This window comes from Accipiter gentilis, chromosome 28 (genome assembly GCF_929443795.1).
Source record: "Accipiter gentilis chromosome 28, bAccGen1.1, whole genome shotgun sequence".
Taxonomy (NCBI): Eukaryota; Metazoa; Chordata; class Aves; order Accipitriformes; family Accipitridae; genus Astur; species Astur gentilis.
The window spans coordinates 13,242,783-13,263,709 of record NC_064907.1 but is presented as its reverse complement, the minus strand read 5'-3'; the positions used below and the strand labels follow the sequence as shown (position 1 = coordinate 13,263,709).

General features: G+C 39.0%; 1 protein-coding gene across 3 annotated transcripts in view; it reads right to left on the bottom strand.

Moving 5' to 3' along the window:
* Positions 1–19,333, bottom strand: part of COG2 (component of oligomeric golgi complex 2) — a 34,505-nt gene extending 15,172 nt beyond the window's left edge. The window contains exons 1-11 of one of the 3 annotated variants that reach the window (XR_007509861.1): positions 19,200–19,325; positions 18,246–18,407; positions 17,388–17,453; positions 16,381–16,461; positions 15,658–15,761; positions 14,240–14,348; positions 12,520–12,699; positions 9,333–9,457; positions 7,904–8,030; positions 3,928–4,067; positions 647–708 (exon numbers count right to left, since the gene is read on the bottom strand). Coding sequence is in view for 2 of the 3 variants with exons in the window: in XM_049831356.1 (XP_049687313.1) it covers positions 647–708; positions 3,928–4,067; positions 7,904–8,030; positions 9,333–9,457; positions 12,520–12,699; positions 14,240–14,348; positions 15,658–15,761; positions 16,381–16,461; positions 17,388–17,453; positions 18,246–18,407; positions 19,200–19,256 (1,213 nt within the window). In the remaining variant the exon portion in view is untranslated. Of the gene's footprint in view, positions 1–646; positions 709–3,927; positions 4,068–7,903; positions 8,031–9,332; positions 9,458–12,519; positions 12,700–14,239; positions 14,349–15,657; positions 15,762–16,380; positions 16,462–17,355; positions 17,454–18,245; positions 18,408–19,199 lie in introns of those variants that run through there. The other 2 variants (XM_049831356.1, XM_049831354.1) reach the window with 2 other exon arrangements.
* Positions 19,334–20,927: the final 1,594 nt, after the last annotated feature.

Genomic DNA, 20,927 nt, shown 5'->3' with positions numbered 1-20,927 from the left:
TGTATATATATATGTATATACACACACACACACAGAGACACATATTTATGTGGCTCTTAGCTGCCGCATTCGTAAGTATTTACTCTGTTAACTGAAGTAAGTTTTTCTGATTACAATATACTTCTAATGAATATACCACGTTTTCCCTTCCACTCTAATCCTTCCTGTGCATGCTTCCTCATCTTCTCATAATCAATGTATGTTTTTGGAGCAGACAGCAACGCTATAAACCACAGCAAGCCTAAATGCTGCCAACAGAGTGCCATTTTCGCCTCTACATAGCCCTACAACAATTAAGAAAAATATGCCCCAATAACACAGCATAGCCTTTTGGTTGTCACTTAGAGGATGCCAAATGCATGTTTAGTTCCTTCTTGCACTGAGGGGATACTTCCACAAATATGTTAATGGCTGCTGCCAAAAGGGGTGTTTTTAGTAAGTAAAGTGATCACTGAACAGTACTCTCATATTACCTTCTCTATAAAAATGTATTACACTGTTTAAAAAGCTCATCAGAAAACACAAAGCTCATGTGAACCTGTGGGATACATGTTTCTAAATACTCAATAGACAGACAGTAACCACTGCTACTTACACCACTGATTCCTTCACAATAGAGAAATCATTTTTTCCAATAAAAGTTTACCTGGTGCTTCCTCTAACGTATCTGAAAGTGCTTCTTCTAAGGCCCCTGCGATTTCTCTGAATCTGAGAGACAGAAAAGTTTTGAATATTACAATTCAACAACTGCTTAAATTGATGCCTAAACATTTTTTCAATGTTTATTTCAATGTGCTATCAATGCACATACACAAATTTTAAATATGGGGTTATTTTTGCCCAACATAAATTGGGATATAAACCAGACCAACACTTGGAAGAGAACCTTTGACATTTTACAGGCAGATAGGAAGCTTGTAGTTTGGGAAATTATTAGTCACAGTTGCAAACATTATCAAAATGATAGCTCACAGAGTGTCAAGCCTTCAGCTTTTTTTTTTTTAAAGTAAAAGTGAACACATTGTCTCATACTTGCTTTAGCTGACCTTCAGATATGTCATGTGACACGGGAGGCTTCAGCTTTCTACATGTTTGTTAACATACAGTGGCATAAGGTTCTGCAAACAATTCTGTACCTGATAAAAATCAATAGTTCCTCACAGGATACCTTGACCCCCTTTATAAAAAATTCACCCTTCAAAAAAGTAAAAAAAAATCCTGCCTCCCCAATTTTTTTTGGTATAGCAGCAAAGTTAATATTAAAACCTCTGATATTTTTCCATATTTAAACCATATTGGATAAACAACATAGCATTTCCCTCATCTAAAAATTGCCAAGCATGAGCTGCAGAAAATTCTTGTTTAACCAGGTTTTCCCTCTAAATGGTGAAACAAAGCTATTGTTTTAAGCTCCCCTATAGAAAGTTCTATTGTCATTGGTTTCCCCTTTCTTGTTTCTATGTGCATCATAGTAATTCTGTAACCCTTTCTATCAAACTTAATAATTACAAACCTGTAGGGCTGCTCTTAAAGCCTCTTAATTGTCATTTCCAGATCAGAACAGGGGCGCATCTAGCTTTTCTTGTTCACACTCCTAATGGAGTAGATGCAGGTTTAGCAACTAAACGTATTTTAGAAATATTTGTAAAATGGCTTCAAAGCCTCACTTCTGCATATGCACCACTTCCACTGACAGAGCACTGTCTTTAAGTCTTACGGTGAAAAAGATTAGAGAATAGAATCAGATTTTTAACAATGACATAATTTTTTGCTGAATGTTTCTTACATAGGAAAAAAATTTCCCCAATGTGGGGTTCACTACAGTTCCACTATTAGTTGTACTGACATAACTGAAGGAATGGCAAGGGAAAGAATTACTGGGGCTGTTTGTGCTAGCACTGCTACAGAAGAAATGCCTGTACATCGATCTGTTCCTCAAAGGATCGTTTGTAAAGGCTTTAGTGAGGGCTGATTGTTCTGGGTAATTTCTGTAATTGAAAAAAGAAAAAACTCTATAGTCTTAACTATAAATGTCATAGTGTGAGATAATACTTCAATAAAAATCCCGTATGACTTAAGGATATTAACATACACCAAAGAAAAAGCTTCCCTGACATATATAATGAATATGTTGCATTATTTTCACAGCTGTGCACTGAAGAATTCATGGGCACTTCCAAAAGTTATCACATTATTCCAATAGATAGGAATAACATGGTGAAAGATGAACCAGCTCCTGTTATACAACCATTTATTAAAATAGTGCACCATTTAGATTTACAGTGATCTTGGATTAAAGGAAAATGATTTTTTTAAAATTTTTTTTAATCAGTCAGAGCTCAAAATACCTAATGGAAAAGAACATTTTTGAACAGAAAGAATATGGTAAAGCCCCATTTCAATTTTATGAGCAAGAGTATCAAGGCTTGATCAAGTGGTCACTTTTCTAAAAGTTGCACTTTCAAACAGAAGGGGCAGACTCACAGACCTATTAACAATACACATTTGTTAAAAGGTTTATAATGGCTGCAGTTTCACGGACACATTTAGTCTGTGTACTCAGCTCTGCTACTGTAGTGAGTACTCCCATCCTTTCCCTTGGGCCAGCACGTGTATTTGTACAGTTAAGTGGTTTGGAGAAATTGATTGGAGTTGAACATCAGCCTTTTTTTGCCCAAGGTAACAGATCCTCGTATCAGTTCGCTACACAGCTGCAGGACCTGATGTGCAAGCAAGGATGTCAGAGGCTGGGGCTACCATTTTACAAAATGTAGTGAACCACCAAAACACTAAGACCCTGTTCCCAGCCCCGTGCTCCTGTCACTTATCTTATATTAGCTCCAGCACTCATAAGATTCCTGGATGGAATTTTTCAGCAGCAATGTACATTTATCCTGGATTAAAGAAACTGTATAAATGTGGCTATGGTTGTACTGTTATTGCCAGTTCTAGAATTATGCAATAAAAAAGGCCACTAAAGTGATCCAGGTTAAAAATAAACATCAATTTCTCTCCCCTGTCTTTTGGAAGTCTACCTTTTTTTTTTTTTTTTTTTTTTTTTTTTTTTTTTTTGAGAGAGACACGCTCAGAAGGCTGTGGACGATGAGAGATCACACACAACACACTTAGGTCATAACAGACTTAATCAACAGTTCTCTTTCTTGCCTTCAGGCTTGCTATCCAGTCCTAAAATCAGATGTGTAGACTACATTTTCTAAAAACATGGGTTTATATTCTATTTTGTTCATTAAAATTCTAGCATTACTAGAATTCAAACGGAGCTTTCTTGGGTCTCTCTGTTCTCTTCTAGCTGCAAGATCTGTAAAAGGTAATACTACAGGTACACAAGACCTGCTGGAAAAGTAAGCTAAAACTTATTACTTAGCTCCTCAGGAAAAGGGCAATCTTTGGGAAGGCAATGCTACAAGACCCAGCACTTTACAGAGTACATCCTGTGAGACAAAAAGGATGTCAGAAACATGGCTAGATCTGGAAAAGCTACATGTTGTCATGTCCTTTAATTCTGTGTTTCCAGGAAGAAAGAGTTCTTCCCTCGTAGTAAGTATTCCTCTGGATTTGCACAAGTGGCATCCTTCAACATACAGTTTAGTTACAGGGACACTGGAGAAAAAGAATTTGAACAAGACTTCAAGACTTGCTTAGATCTGTTCCTGAAAGTCTTATGAGTAGCATATCAAATTCAGTGTAACTACAACACAGTACATATTGAAGAGCTGTGATTTTTCTAAATTGCTGAGAGATATACAAAACAGTTACTTGACTTCATAATTAAATTCTTAGTTTGACTTCTGCTATGATTTGTTGACAAGTGAAACTTAACAATGAGGAGATCCGACCCTAAGCCAGATCATCTCGCTGTGACTGAACTCTACTTTTGAAAGAGTGAACAAAAAAATGCATACTAACCTTATTTGAAAATATACAGGCAAATTCCATTTGTTGTTAAAGCTGTGGTAAGAAGGATGAGACCTTAACCGCTTCACACTGGCTTGGGAGCCACACTGTCGTTCAAATTTCCGTACGAAATCCATACTAGTAGTGTACTTCTGCAGAAAGAATGAGCATTCCGATCACGCACAGTGTCCCAGCAAACAAGGAAGGCCACCACTCATTCAGCAGAACTCTTGTATTATGCTACAGTTAAGCTTGAGGTTCAGAATGGGCTGACACCGCCCCCATTATCTAATCATACAAGGCTAAAATCCTGGATTGCAGTGAAACCAAAACCAATTAACTAGTAGGTGTTACTCTGATAAGAAAAGCTAGTGCAAGACACTTCTAAAAAGCATAAAATTGTCCAAGTGCCCTGAACAAGCAGAACTGATCAGAGACATGCATCAGTATTTCTGAGCTGAATCACTGTGGTGGAACAACAGTGCTGCACAGCACTAAGAACAGTCAGTCGTGGGAGATACAGGTATTCAACAAACAGAAGTAATCAGGAACAAAACCCAGAAATACACATAGCCAAACACACACAAGAATGAAAGCATGGTATTTTTTTCTGTTATATAGGGCCTGTATTACAGGAATTTCTAGAACTCTTTCTCTAAAAATATGTTTTGCAAATACAAAATATTTGCAGAAGAACTTTAAACAGTTTCAGATAAACTAAATTTACCCAGTGTATACTTCTAATAAGATGTTTACAAATAGCATTGAGTCAGTTGCAAGCAAAGAAAAATTACATTAATCCTCAAATACACTGAAGGCTTACTCTCAACAGTAACTTATCAACACCCTGAAAATAACAAAATAATAAATTAAATCCATACACAAAGCAGAAAGCCAAACACTTGAGCGAAAACCAGAAGCAAAATAGCGCATTAAAATGTTACTTCACACAAAACAGACCTTGCTAACAGAACACAAAAGTTATGTAAATCAATTTAAAATCAAAATACAGCTACAGTTAAAATCTACCACTGTGCAATGAAAAACAGTTTGGCTTATGTACAAGTTTCTTCTATTAAAAAAAAAAACCAGCCATAAAACCCATCATACATGCTCATTAAGACACTGCTGAAATAATTAAATAAGCCTGACTGAATCTCTCAGTGCTTCTGACTTCACTGAGGCAAGAGCAGCAGCTAGGCTGTAGCAACAAGGCTTTTACCATGATCCAGAGCACTACGCAAGTGATGTGATTTTGCCTCTTAAGCAGTAAAACATTCTCAGGAGAAGCCCCTGAGTTGCTGCTTACAGGTTCTGCTCTCAGAAACTCTGACATGGGCATACTTTTGTGTTGTGTATCTCAGTAAGTTCAAGACTTTCTGTTAAACGTATAATTACAGCATATTTTTCTTGTGACATGGCAGTTCCAGTGTGTCAAGGCAGTATTCTGGAAATTGCACACAAAAGCTTTTAGGTAACTACTTTTCTCCCAACTCGGCTGTCTTTATAACACAATGGAACCGTAAAAGGTATGGGAGTTAAATCCAGAATGAATGACAGATTAGTGCTCTTTCAGGCCTCCTTTCTTAGATAATAAACCCAGCACTGTGCAAAGGCAAACAAGCTGTTAATGCTCTGCTACCTGAAGTATTAGTCAGAGATATAAGCCAAACACTGAGAAGACCTATCACTCTCAGAATAGAAGACAACTCAGGAGGTGTTTATCTAGTTATCAATAATATTATATCTAAGAGAGGGAACTAACTGCAAGATTGGTTTCCATTTCAGCTTCTAGGATTGGATTGACTGCACAAAGTTATTTAAGAGAAGCTAAAAAGTGGGAAACAAAATGGAGTGATTGTCAGAGGAATCTAAACTTAAAAAATCTCAAACGAATGTTTAGGGATAAAAGAAGTACTTTTTCCAAATACCTGTAAATCTACAAATCTGACTCAGAAATAACGGCATGACAACCTGAAACAATTTAAAAAAAACTCTGTACAAGTAGTTATTTTAACATACATGCTTAACACTGCCAGTCTGATTTTCACAGGACTTAAAAAAATATTTTTCCATTCCCCTGCTCTACATCTAAAAACCTCTTAACGGATAATACTGCATATCCAAACTTTTCAGCATTAAACCTCTACATATATACATATGCAAACAAACCTGGCGAAAAAGACTTTTCTGCATTTCTATGAACCTAGAAAACAGAGATAGAAGATTAGTGTCTAAAATCTGTGGTGTTACTTGGGTTATCAGCAGTGCAGAAACAATTTTAAAGGGTTTTTTTATCCTGTCTTAATTCAGAGCTATTTGTCTTTAGATAGACATAACAGCATTTTTACAACTTGGCATTTCAACTTCTTATTGATTTTTAGATAACATATTGTAATGACTTAAGAGTCTGAGTCACTTAAGCAGTCAAAAGCAGTCTGCAAAGTACTTTAGACTTACTACATGATTTACTTGAAAGTCATGGGGGGTGTTGGGTTTTTATGTTGGTTTTGTTGTGTTTTGTTTTTTTTTTTAAATAAACACAATGTCACTGTTGGTCAGTATCAGCTTAATATAAGATGACAGCCTTTTAAAAATAATTCATTTCAAACAGCAAACCCAGCTCTTATGAAGATAAAATACATTCTTGTGTAAACCAAGCAGCACAGGCGACAAAAGCCCAGCACAGCTCACAATTTGCAGTATGCAGGGCATTAGGTGAAAACTTCAAGAGTGACTGAAACTTTATGGGAACTAAGTATTCTCACCAGGGTGGGCAAACACCTTATAGTGTCATTTGCATGGCATTACCATAACTTACTTCAACATCCATTTCATTTGCTTCTTATTCAGAGCCAGCCCTGCAAACGTTCACTGTAATGCCTGCCTGCCTTCAATTATTCAATGTATCTGTATGAGAGAGATCTTAAAATCCAAGAAAAATGTAAGTATTTAGTAAAAGAAGTTTTGCATGAACACAGGAAGAGTAGTTTGCCTTATAAACCTCTACCACCAATCTAATATTTCCCTAAGTCATCTGTCCTGATCTGCCTACTATGCCTTCCTTCAGACAATTTATCACTGCCTGCCATCTCCATCTTGAAAATAAAAGGTTTCACATGAATCATAAGTCAAGCTGCAAGGAAAAAAAAAATAAATCCAAATATTTCAGCAATCATGGTTAAATACAGAGACAGGACATGAAGAAAAGCAGAAAGCTTGTATTTTCTAATTGTGACATACTAATACAGTTCTGCCAGAGCCAATCTTCATACTAGAGCAAGAAATCGGTTTCAACATTAGTAAAAGATAATCTATTAAAGCAGAGCAGCACTGCCCATGATGAAAATACAGGAGTGACAAGTACTTTAAATTCATTTTATAATGTAAGCGTGCTTCATAATTGGTTGTGATATCAGGAAAAATGCTTCTTTGATGTTCTAAACCATACCACACTGCCTCCAAGTATTTTTATTTCTTTTAGTTGACTTGTGTTTCTAATCACAACATAATCTGCAATTCTGAAAGAGAGCAAAAGCTAAAACAAGCAAGTGAAACAAAGAATTTTTTTAACCTTCCCATAGTATAGAGCAAGTTGTAACACAGGTATTTAATTAACATCAGAGCCCTTGCTATACAGAGGTGCTAGTCCTGGGCAAACAGTGGAGTAGTCCACTCCCACCTTCACTTACGTTGTAATTCTACAACTAAGAACGAACATCTACTCCTAAAACAAATACTAAGGCCAAATTCACATGACTAAATGGCTTCCAATAATTTCTGTATGAGCCTTCCTCACAAACTTGAGGGGAGAATTAATTCCTATATAAATTAAATCAAGTGGTTTGAGATAACCTTCTCTTCCAAGCCATGCAACAACACGACTTCACACAAAAGCAGCAGGGAAAAAAAAAGGTAGAGAACATGACATTCAATTCTTGTGTGTGTGTCAAAGGAATCACAAATGGAAATAATTAAAATTAATTACCTCATGAAACACATCTGGGTTTCCAGGGTTAAACAGTGATGGCAATTTCTCTTCTAAACCGTGTACTATTTCTGGCCACACTGAATTCACTAAGAAATCATATCCAGGAACAATATCTGCTTTTTCACTGAAATGAAATTCCAATTATTCCATGGTTATATTTTACCACCAGGCTTCTATTTGGAGGTAGGGATAACTAAAAACAACTGCACTGAATTAGACAAAACATAATTAAGTTTTTTTTTACATAGGTATGCTGATTCCCTTAAACTATTCTTCCTTCGAGGTTTCTTATCTGATCCCACAGTCTCATCAAATGCAAGGTATTTTTTATAACTCTCAGTGTTTTAAAATTTTATCAGTTATATATTTTGCAAGTATGTTCTGGAAAATGAGTATATTTCAGCTGAGAACTCCTATTCTTACTTGTATATTTCAAGTTTTAACAGCTCCACACTTCAAAGAGGTACTAAGTAGGAGTAATGTGACTAATGCAATGAAAAGAAGCAGAACTTGTTCATAACTGTTCCAAGCTGTATTTATACATGATATTGTGGTTCGAAGCAAAAGATTAAAAGCTACCTTGATTTTGAAAATTTATAAATTGAGAGTAGAAGAGATACAAGCATTTAATTCCAGTCCAGTACACCACAGTACTAAGTAGAAACATTCCATTATTAAGAAGAAAGATTAAAACTTGCTGAGGGATTAAAAGAATTGAAATGTTAGTAAAACTTAGGAGTCATAAAAAGCTCAGCAATGGATGACTAATTAGAAAAGTAATTCTGCAGCCCCTAGGGGCTACATCCACAGTTCTGCTAATTACAGCAGTCTACTATATTAACCAGCCTGCAAACAGATGAATAAATGGATACAATTCAGTAGACCTGAATTATTTAAACTTCAAAACAGGCAATTTAATTGCATAAGGAATTAAGCACTTTTGGAGAAGACAGTGGAAGCACAAATCAATTAAACCTGTAGCTCCAGTACATGCAATAAATCAGTCAAACCTCTGGGGATCATCCCCACTTTTCTGATGTGCACTAATAACCCAATAACTTTTGAGCTTATATTTTTTAATAGCATTATTATGCCCTTCTCCTTAAATGAAATGTACAATCATATTTCATGGATTCAAAAAACCAAGGTATAAGACACATTGTATTATGAACAGTACTTAATTCTATTACTGAAATACAGGATTGCCTTTCCCTCTTCTGAAGGTGTGGACTGCAGCACCAAGGAAGTTCGTTCACTGTTGTTTTGAAAAACAGAGACATGAGAGAGAAATCAAACTTGACTATGAATCTTCAGGAAAGGCCAGATAAGTTGTTTGCGCATGGAAGCTAATTATGCAAAGCATTTCAAAAGTATATGATACTTGCTCTAACTTTAGCGCAACTGAAAGAAACTCCAAGATATTTACCTTGAAATAGCTCCCCCTGTTACTTCACGCAAGAGACGGCAATGATGAGGAACAAACTCCAATAGTTTATTGTACATAGCCTGAAGACCATTAGGATGAGATTGAACGTACTGTTCCACAATCACCTGCCAAGAAGAGTTCAACATTAAATGTCAGAAAAGCGAATATAAAATACTGTAATGCAAGACTCACTCAAAACTCTTACCACTATAATCCCAAATATTGGGGTAGTCAGTATATTACTTTTTTTAATATTACAGTTTCCAATTATAACTTCCCAGCTTGAATTATTATTTCCTTTAATGTAGCACTCTAACTGACAAGACTGGCCCTAGGAACGGGAATGAGCTCCTTCCTTCTAAATGTTAGCCACCATGTCTGGCTCCCCACACAGTGCACACATTGCTGTCACCTGAAGCAGTCTGTGAAGTTAAACAGGTGACTGGCAAAAGCTAATGAACCCTCAAAATAAACTAAAAAATTTCTTCCCAATGTAGAGGTTGTTGGTCCAACCCCAAATGCAAGTAAGCCAATAGCCAAAAATCTTCCATGACAATGCTAAGCCTTTAATGCAGCTAGGAAAGCAGTTTGTCCAGACAGTACCTCATATTCAGTGAAAAGGGATAATCTCTGCCATAAAGAGAAAGCAGACAGTAGTTGGACAACACAGGAAAAGAACAATAGCTTGTATTTCTTGGTATTCTTCCACTTGTCTGAACACTTTTGCCTCTTGCTACATAAACAAGCAGAATGGTGCAGAAGTGGGGAAAGAATAGATACTGAGAAAACCAAGAGGGGAAGACAACCTGTAGCAGTTGCCACAGCATTAGCAAGCACCCAAAGAAAGTTTGTCCTTAACAGGAGAGGTCACCACCATTTGACTCCCTCTCCCATCCAAAAGCTAGGAGCTGGCTTTGCCTTGTAATCTGTATGCATACAAAGTAAAACCAGAATAATTTTAAATGTTTCCTTCCCAACAGCAGAAAAACATCCTACTGACAGTGACATACAGCTCAGGTCTTATGAGATTTACTATTGTTTCACAGGGAAGGGGAAGGTAACAAGTCCATCTCTTGCTGAAGACATTACCGAGTGAAAAAAAAAAAGTAATTTCTTTTCCCTATATTGATTTAGAAGAACAACTCCTTCAGCAAAAGTTATACAGATTAACTCTTCACTTGCTTGATTGGGAACACCGGGGCAAATAGCCCCTAAAATGAAAAAAAGAAGCAAATACCTTATGGTCATTTTTGCATTTATGTTCAGAAAGGCACATCAGTGTAAGAAAAAGCAACTCTATTGTTGTCTGCAGAAACATATTCAATACTTTTAGAAACAATGTTCACATTGCTTTTCTGGGTCTTAATAAAAATGGTTAACTCTATACTGTAAGCGGTCTCATTTTTTTTATAAAATACCAGTAGAGAACGAACTGTTTTAAATATCCTGAAAGCAGAAAGAAGTACCTCATATCACAACATGCTTCTCATGGTTTACTGAGCACAGAGAACATTGTTGAATATCTCAATCTGAAGAATAACGACAGTAAAAGAAAATCTTGACAGCAAAGGGAAAGATACATCAATAGCATAACTTGGGACTCAAAGCCACTGAAGTGTGCTATGTATTACACAGGGGATGATGAGGGGAAGAGCTATTCCACCTTCTGTAAACATGCACAAATTCAAGCAACTTTGTATTTGCAACCGCCAAGGCAGCTCTTGTACTTTACAGTTTTTTCTCCTCAGAGGAACAGGAAAATTAATACTGCTGAAAGATTCAGAAGGCTAGTTTTAGAACAACAACTTTATAGCCCTGGTGCTGGCCCAGTTTAACTTCTTTAAGGACAGTGAATTTAATGCATTCATGAAATACTCTGACAATCTAGTGAAAGCCAGGGAAACTTCCTGCAATAGGGCAGTCAGGCAGCACTAGTAATTACATTGTAAAAGGGCACTGATTCTGATCTCAGTAAGGAACAAATATCCTCTGAAATGATATGGAATTGTTACCCAACCTGGACATAATTCACAACACACTAATGAAAAGCGTTAAAAGAAGTCTTGGTATTACAGCAACACTCATCAAAAATGTAACAAACCTGTTTCATCAAGTCATTTCAAACACAGCAGACTATCACATATCTTAAAATGAATTTTTAGATTTTTACTTTACCATAATATAATTGTAGGCCCTTAAAAATGTTTTTAGTGGCAACTGCAGATGTGCTGATATACAAAGAAGCATTGAGCACAACTGAGTGACTTGCTGACTGTTACACTATTGTGGCAGGTTACTGTGTGGTTTTGTTGGGTTTTTTTGGTTTGTTTTTTTGTTTTTGGGTTTGGTGGTGTTTTGTTGTTTTTTTTTCAGGAATTACATTATCATCAACCACAACAAAAAGAAAAAAAAAGTAGCGTAGACTAGTCACCAACTGTTCAGGCCACAAGAAGTGGTAAGAACGTAAGAACAAACGGTGTTACAAGAAAGTGAGGAACAAGTTGCACAGTCAAGAGAATTAGCAGAAAGTCCCCTAATTTCAGAAAATTCAATCAGTGCTTTGTGAATGGTCCAACTCGGTATTGTAAACTGATGGCCTACTAAAATCAGTTTCTTGTTAATTGAGAAACTGGCCATCTGACACATTTTTCCTACCAGACAACAGCAAATGCTTCCCAAACAAACACTTGTTCCTGCTCTTGCTAATGTCCTGGTACAGCTGGGAACTGCAGAAACTGCTTCTTCATACAATGGGAAGAAAAGGACATTGCACTAAGAACTACTTTTACTGCATTTGCCTGCTACTGAGCCAGCCATGGAGAAATGCAAACCCCAGATCCGATCCAGTTCCCACAGATGCACCCTGGTCCAGAATAAACTGGATTTTACTCCAGTCATATGCTTGGTTTAAGGTTTGTTTTTTGGATTCCTCACCCCAAGAAAAATGTAGGTAAGAAAAAGAATCCCAACTGGATATAACCTGAAGCTGGTGACAGGCAGAGAGAATTCCTCCACCCTTTTTTATTAAATAGCAACAAGAAACAAATTGACATCGTGTTGGGGCTCAGTTCTCCTGCTCTCTCCATGAAGGCACTCTGAAGCTCCTAATGAAAGCTGGAGGTTAACAGGAGAAATAAGCATGTTTGCAAATCAGTTCATTTTCTTAGGATTCTTGATTTTATCTTACCTCATCTATGTAAGGTTTTACAAGCACTTGACCAACTAATGCCTCTGCATCTCGTGTTTTGTCAATTGTTGCATAAGTGCGAAGACAGTGACGTATTATGTCAACATTGGAAGTTTGAAGGCCTTCCAAGAGCAGCCCTTCCAGCGACTGCTGCAACATAGCTGTTATTCCAGCTATACGCTATAAAGAGAAACAAAATATAGTCATAAAAAAACAAAAGCAAAGCCTTGCCAGCATTGCTGAAGTAAATTCTTCCAGAAATACCTAACTCAGCTTTCCATTTTCATTTGAAAGATGCACAAGTTTTAATAACTGTCAGCATTAAATGAACATTAACACAAGCTGAATGGGTTACTGATGCTATTTAACAAGGTATTTATTGCAATAAGGCTTAAAGGCAATTATTTTCCTCTATATATTGTAAGTTATGGGGTAACTTACCTAAGGTCCCCTTTAACCTGAAGAAATACATTAGTAATTGTTCCTTGTTCAACTGAACCACTATGTATGATAATACACAAAAGCTTTACAGTAAGTCACCAGGGATAACAACTGTGGCATTTATCCCTCACCGTCAAAAACTAAAATGCTAGTGTGTTTTCAGCACTACTTGTCAAATAACTGCAAACCAAAGACACTGAGTGACATTGGCAAAAAAAAGTTACACGTTGTTAGATTCCTTCTGGCTTCTGCCTAACAGCTGCTTCAGTCAACATATATTCTCCCTTTTGCTAACCATTTTTCCTGATCTCCTGCTACATCTCTTCTGCTAGATCCAACTCATTGCTACGCTACCTGCAGATACACTCCTGGCCCAAGATGGTCCCTTACAACTCTGTATCTGAAGCAAGTTCATCAACACACATTAATGTAGTCCCAGTTGAACTACCAATTTAACCAGATTTCTTCTCTGCCTTTTCGCATGCTGTATTGTGTCCATCCATTGTAAAATGATTCCACAGAATTTGCTCTGTACATGTGAAGTCAGTAATCCAATTGCTGATTAGTCATGAAACCTATGGTCTGATGACTCTTAGGAACAACAGGTACAGGACAGAATTCCTGGCAAGCATCATTAAGGAAGCCACACAACACACAACAAATGACAGCTCCATGCTAATCAGCCTAAAGCATTGCCCCGTCTCCATACCCATAATATCTATGTTTAAGCACCAGTTTCCATTTGTTCCCTCTCTCCAATGAATGGATAGAAGAAAAAAACCCACCAAAATATCAATTCATCTTTTACAGTAGATAATTATTAAAAAGAAGGAGATCAGTATATCAGCCTGAATAGCCAGTTAGGCAAGAAATTTCACCAAAAGATAAACCTGAGTACATTCAAGCCAGCCACTCTGTAGGTACATTCCCTTTATATTCTGGTCTGTACACTGCAGCTAACAAAACCAACTTAAGTCTCTAGAACTAGGCCTCAGTATTAGTAAGCAGACAAACTGCAAGATACATTCGGCTGACAAAAATATGTGTTGTATTTCCTACTCTTATTCTAAGTAATTTATCCTACAGAAGTTAGCCAAACAAAGCACAAACCCTCAGAAGCAGCAATACTTCTAGTCAACTGATAAAAATGACCTCTTGAAACCCATTTACCCCCTTAAATTAATTCAATAAAACTCTGTGGAAACAGGCATTTGTCTTCCAATTATATGGATTTTGTTTGATCTCACAAGTGTTAAGCTGGCTATCGTGCAATACTTACTGGTCTCACTTTGTCCAAAAGGGGCATTCCTTTGCTTTGTACTGCGTGAAATTGTAGTTGATTAAATTCTGTGGCAATTCTCTCTAAAACTTGTCCAGTTAAAAGTGGGCTAGAAGAGAGATGATACGCAATGAGACTACATAGTTAGATCCTTTCAACTCACTTTCATCTGCAGCAGATAGATAATGCTCTCCCCCAGTTTTTGTGGTTTACTCTAAATATTTGGAATTCTGATAGGTACTACCACAATTATTGCAATCATGCAATAATAGTCTGGAACACACTACATGATAAGAGTTGTTTTGGAGCTACTAAGATATGAAGTGGGTGAAGCAGAAGCTGAGAGGAACATAAGATCTTGCCTCAGCAGCATGAAGCACTTTCTTCTATATGGCAGTGCTGTTTACTGTCACATGAAAAGTCAGTCTTGCAGAGCTCAGAAACTGCAGTAAGTGCTCTCCACCATCCAGATTGGTTTCTTATTTTCCCTTTCTCTTATGTGGTAAAAGTAATGACAGCTATCTCTAGAGAAACAGTCCTACCCTCCTCAGGTCTACATACTCCCAGCAATTAGCCAAATTTTCAGACGCTCGAGTACAATCTTGCTTGCAAACATAATTCTGCAAAGTGCCTCACCCTGACTGAAAACATCTGCATATGCTTTGTCCCTCTAGGTATCAACCTATTCTTCTGTCTACCTCCCCCCACTCACTACCATGTGATCCAGTGCACTAAACTGAAGAGACAGTCTCACATTCAAAGAGGTTCATTCACAATGTTGTCTTTTTTCCTCCAGCTTAAGTTGCACTTGCATCCCAGTCAACTATTTCAAGCGTGTGGCTGGTACATCAGTTCCAAAACTGGCTGAAAGACATCTTCCATCCCTCAGCAAAGGCAGAGGACACTTTCCATGTAATTGTTAAAAAACAAAACTTGGAAGTGTGACTGGAATTTGTCACAAACCTTCCTCGTACCAGAAGCATTACATGTGTGGCTTGCCTGCCTCAGACTATTCTTCCAACAGTCCTTTCAGTCATACATAAGCAGAGAAAACGAGAAACACTATATCCCATTTTACTACCAAATTATATTGGAATGAACTATACTGTAGAGAGTATTTCAGACACAACAGGATTAGTGACTTCCAAGAAAAAAATAAATAAATTGTTGCATGTAAACTTAAATGTTTACTGAAAGCACTACAAGTAATTCAGAACTTTGGAGGCTAAGTTACATGTTCTGTGAATGACCAGTTTGCGGAAGACTAAAACTGAGAAAATACTAATATAACAGTCACTTATTCCATCAGAGTTACATTTCCAAACATGTACCCTAATGCTTGTAAATTCATCTATAATATCATGAAATTAAGTTAGTCCACAGTTACAAACAAAACTGAACATTACATATTTTTTTACCTGTTTCCCTCTAACGAGGACAATTCTTTAGTGCCTTGGGAATGTAGAATCTTCTCAATTTTCTCAACAGACTGAATAACATGAATAAGTCTCAGGACACACATCTGTAATTGAAAAAAGATTTTTCATGTCTGACCCCAATCCCAATTTACATTACCTAATGACCCTAAAGATAGTTTGGACTGTTTTTTAGGTTTGGGGTTTTTTTGCTGGTGTAAGTTTTCTTCCTCCATCTTAATACTTCAGTCATGTCTCAGTTGAAGTATTGTTTGTTTGTGGGGGTTTGCGGACTTATGTGAACATTTGTCACAGACGTAGAAGAGCTGTTCTTATCCCTGATTTTTTTCCAAGTTAAGCACAAGGACAAGTGTTGGGGTATGTGTCCCCGTATAAAAATTAAACTGCTGTATTTCAATTACGTTCATAATAAGCAAGTTTATACACTACTACAAGCAGAAACAAGAGTAACTATAATTTAAAAACCCCAATCAAATCAAACAAATATGTTTTTGGCAAATAAAGTAAAATAAAGATTTATAATCAACTAGACACTGTAAAAAATGAAGTCTGTCAACCAAAATGTCAACAATTATTTTACAAAATCCTGCACAGCGTGCATCTAGACAGCCTAGAACTTTTAAAATTTCATTTTCTCTAGGTTAACGACAAAACCAAAATCATCCTAAGGAGGATCTTTTCAAGGTAATAATTTATCTGTTGTACCTTTTTTCTTCTAATATCTTCTTGTTTAGCCATCCGGTCATCTACCGCTTGAATTCCTTCACTGACACATGACTTAAGACTCTGTGAGAGAGAAAGTCAATATGTCAAGCTGGCTTTCCAGCCAGGTTTAAAAAAACCCTTAACTCAAATATCTAAACTTAAACTAGGAGACAGATAAATAAGAATATAGGACTAATAAAAGCTACAATACATCCACTGCCCTCTAAATGAAAAAGCCAGAAATAAGACTAAATAACTGAAAGTGTAATCTGCTCCTTAAGTACTGCTATCACAAATATCACTATTTCAACCAGAAGTGTTCTTTTAGTAGCTTACAGAGAACAAACCACCTTTCACCCAGAAACAGGCAATAAAACCAATATGATTTTATGTCTTGAAACTGAAGTTATAAATCAGATTTAAGTAGCATTTTTCACATAATAAATATTTCTCTATGCTAACTGAACCTATTTGCTGTTTTAGACATCAAGGTGGTATTTTGAAGGCACATTTATGCAGCAAACATCCTTTTGAACTGGCTGCCAAGATGATAAAAAATTGCCCTTTGCTAAATACCAAGTCACTGTGGAAGAGGCAGAGTAAGACTCACCTTCAAGAGGGTGATCTTTTATGGTTAAACCACAGGACTGAGCAAAAAGAGTCCTTAATAGCACTGTGTTGCATCCGAGTTATTTACTACCATCTTTAAGTTATGCAAATATTAAAACAGTTTCAGTATTTCACCATAGACTTGTCCTGCAAGAGTCCATTCATTTTCATGTTTAAGGAGTCCTTTATCTCTTGGTTGAAAGGCACTATAGAAAATGTAAATTTAGTGCTACTTCAACTGCTTGAAAACACAATGCCTCTCCTACTACCACTCTAAGTCATCAATTTTCTAAGAGTTTATTATAATAATTACTAATATGAGTAAAAGATATTCTGTACATCGTATGAAAGCAAGCTGAAGTTTACCAAGCTGTGTATAATGATCGTTTTGAGCATACCATAACTTCTTCCCTTAACTGTCCCAAGGGTACGGAAAGCTGATTAAGAGCCTTGTCCATGCCAACCTAAAGAAATTACCATAAAAATATTAATTACTTTTTTGATAACTTCATATGGGAATTACTGACAAAGCCTATCATTTACAGATACTAAAAAAGAACCGAGAAAAAGATACCCCTTCATAGTCTCCAGTTTTAAATGCAACGCAAACATATGTTACCTCAAATACAGGCATAAAGATATCAGACTGCTTGTCACACAAAGCCAAAAATTAAAGAAAATCTTGACCTATGGAAATTTTTCTACCCATAAAAATGTTAAATCTCAATCTTTGAACCTGTATAATTGGAACCTGGATGAACTGGGGTGAAAGAGCAGAAGACACAGTGGGCAAGATATTTTAATATGAAAATGATTACAATTTTCAGTCAAGCAGGTTGTTTGGGGTTTTTTTAAGATATACTGACTGTTTAGTAAGTTTAAAGATTCCTAAAAGAATCCTTCAGGATGGCCTTATCTGTATAATTCCTATTCTATTTTAACTATTTATTTTCTTCAATTTTACAACTACTGGCAGTTTGAACAAAAAGATTGCCTTGAGTCTGACTTCCTAATGAATTAGTTTTTCAAGACAAAAAGCACATGTCTAAAGTATTTATTACAGGCCAACAGCAATTCTGTACAGTAGCTAAGTTCTACAGGAATGGTCTTTCAGCTTCTCTCAGTGCAAGGGGTCACAGTTCAAGACCCAATTCTAACAACGCAAAATAAAAGGCCTAAAGTTTTCATGTGAAAAATAAAAAGCCCACTAAACTGCATTAAGACTGAACTACACAGTACAACTGAATAACACTTACTAGATTTGTTGAGAGATTAACAAAATCTGCATAGTCCTTATTTATGAGTTCCACCATAGCAGTTTTAAGGAGTTTGTAATAGAGCTCCAGATCCTCTCTGAGCTCTTCCAACTGCACACGTTTCCTGCAGTCTGATACAAAGTGATCAACATCAAAATCCGGCTGAAAACGAAACAGGAAAGAGAGAAGGATCTAAGTAAAAAGTTCAAGCCAGGGAAACACCCCTCCCCGCCCCAAAATAAAGTATTCCATATGCCAGTGAGCCCACCAAACTAAAGCTCTGAGGGGCAAAAAGGCTACTTAAGGTAGCAGTTTCCCAAAGTCTTGGTCTTTAATCGCAAAAGCACACAATGTCGTGGGTCAGAGTACCTGAAAGACTAGCTCTCCAAAATACAGGGTTGTATATTCCCTGCATACGCTTTAAACAAAACCAACCACAAGTCGAAATACAGTATTACGAACTACTTTAACCTCTCCAAGCAACGAGGCCTAAACGCTGCTTCTCAGTCTACCTGCAACTTGGCTCCAAAGCACGCCGAGGACGATTTGGAGGAACTATGACTCGGACCTGCCCGAGGAGGTGAGCTGCAGCACCCGGCCCCGGCCCGGGACAGAGGCACTCGGATCCCCCGGTTAAAAACCCTCCGGCTCTCTCCTCGGGCAGGCCTCCCCCTCCGCTCCGACTCCGGTTCCGCCTCACCAGGCTCAGACGCAGCCCCTGCTTGGACACAACCCCCGAGGTGCAAACCGCCTGGCTTTGCAAACGGCCCGGATCCCCTTCCCTTTCAGTGACACGCTCAGCGCTTCTCCCGGGCAAAAAAAAATCCCACGGTGGATCTTTTAAGATCCCGGCCCAAGGCCCCGGGCCCCTCTCACCGCCCCAGGGAACCCGCCACTCCGCTCCTCAGGGGGCCCCCCCCGGGCCCACAGCGCCCTTCCGCAGCCCCCGCTCACCTTCATGAACTCGTCCTTGTCAAAGCAGAGGTTCTCAGGGCCCCGCGGCAGATTCATCTTCTTCGCCTCCGCGACCGGCCCCGGCCCGGCAGGCCCAAGGCGGCGGCAGTACCCGCCGCTACCACAGCACCGCCTCCTCCGCCAGCACAGCACCGGCCGGCAGGCCAGGGAGTGCGCCAAGAGAGGCGCCGCGGCCGCACGCCGCCGCGGTAGCTCCCCCTGGAGGGCCCCCAGCGGCCCTGCAGGCGGCACCGGGCTGGGGCTGGCGGGGGCGCGGCAGGGAGCTCAAAATGGCGGGGCGGGCGTGTGGTGGAGTGGTGACTGTGCCGAGGTGTGGGGCACCGCGCCGTTAAAGCTGGCCTGCCCGGCCTCTTCGAAGGAGGTTTTCTGGTTCCTGCCACCCCGTGAAGTCAGGGGAGCTGGGCTGTGCTGCTGAAGTGGGTGCCTGGGGCCCCACAGCGGGCCCCTGGCACGTAAAACTGACCTGATCATGTAAAGCTGTGGGGGCCAGTTGTCAGGGCCGTGGCACAAGCCATGGAGACCCAGAGCTGCGGAGGTGGGATGGGGCTCTAGGACATGATACGGTGCAGCCCCCTGGGGCCCTGAGCAGGGTCACCTAGAGCTGGAGGTCCAGGGCCCTGTCCCCTCAGGGTTTGGGTATCGCCGGGGTAGAGGCCCCACAGCATCTCTGGGCAAGCTGTGCCAGGGTCTGACGGCTCTTAACAGCAAAAAAAAAAAAGCTTTTCCTTATGTTTGAATTTATTGCAGTTTGTGCCCACGTGGTCCTGAGCATCAGGAATTGAGTCAGAGCATAATTTACCTCCTCCATCCTCCAGCTTTTCAGCAGGCTCTTCTGTTAGGGTCTTGTTTCCTTCAAAATCTTTTGTTCAAGGTCACTTATGCCTTAGTGAAGACAAATTTAGCTCTAAAAAGCCTCCCTGCTGTCTGCCGCCTCAGGATGGAAGACAGCAAACGATCTTGTTCCTCGCATGTACATTTTATGGATTTAATTATGTCTCAGTGAGCTCAAACGAGGAGTGAGCCCAGCGCCTTACCAAACAGTTGTAAGGGCGCATCCGCTGTAGCTCTGCCGGCTGGTCTGCTGGCAAGGGTGGAGAAGACTCCCCGGACCTGACGGGCGTGGGTTCAGTGGTGTTGCAGCAGTATGGTGGGCCGGAGAACTCCCAGACTTCTTGGGCAGCTAGGATTTCAGGAGAGCTAATGTGTACATCCCCACCTAACTCCGGCAGCGCTTCCGCAGAGCCCAGCTGGCCTGTAACCAGCAACGATTCATGCCAGTGATTCACGGCTGGTGCTGAGTTCATTAGGACTTCCCTGAATTATAAAGAAGTATGAAGAGTGGAGCAGTTCAGTGATGAACGTGGTGGGCACGTGCACCTGCTGGCTGGCTTCCTCCATGCTAATTGCCCCCTCTTGCTTTCACCCTGTCCCTTTGGAAAACTCTTCAAGACTGACACGTTTCACAATGTCCAACCTTCTCAGAGATCTCAAATGTTGGCAGGCATGGTTTATAGCTGTCACGTGTTGTCAGCTAGAGAGCAGAAAAGGTACAGCCACCACATAAATCCACACTGGCACATTTTTGTGATAGCTATGACTGTATGTATCAGATCAAAAAGGTTTTCTTATGTTGTGATATTTAAATGTCTACATTCTGGTACAGGAACAAAGCCACATTACTGCTCAGCTGTCTTTTTAATCTAATGA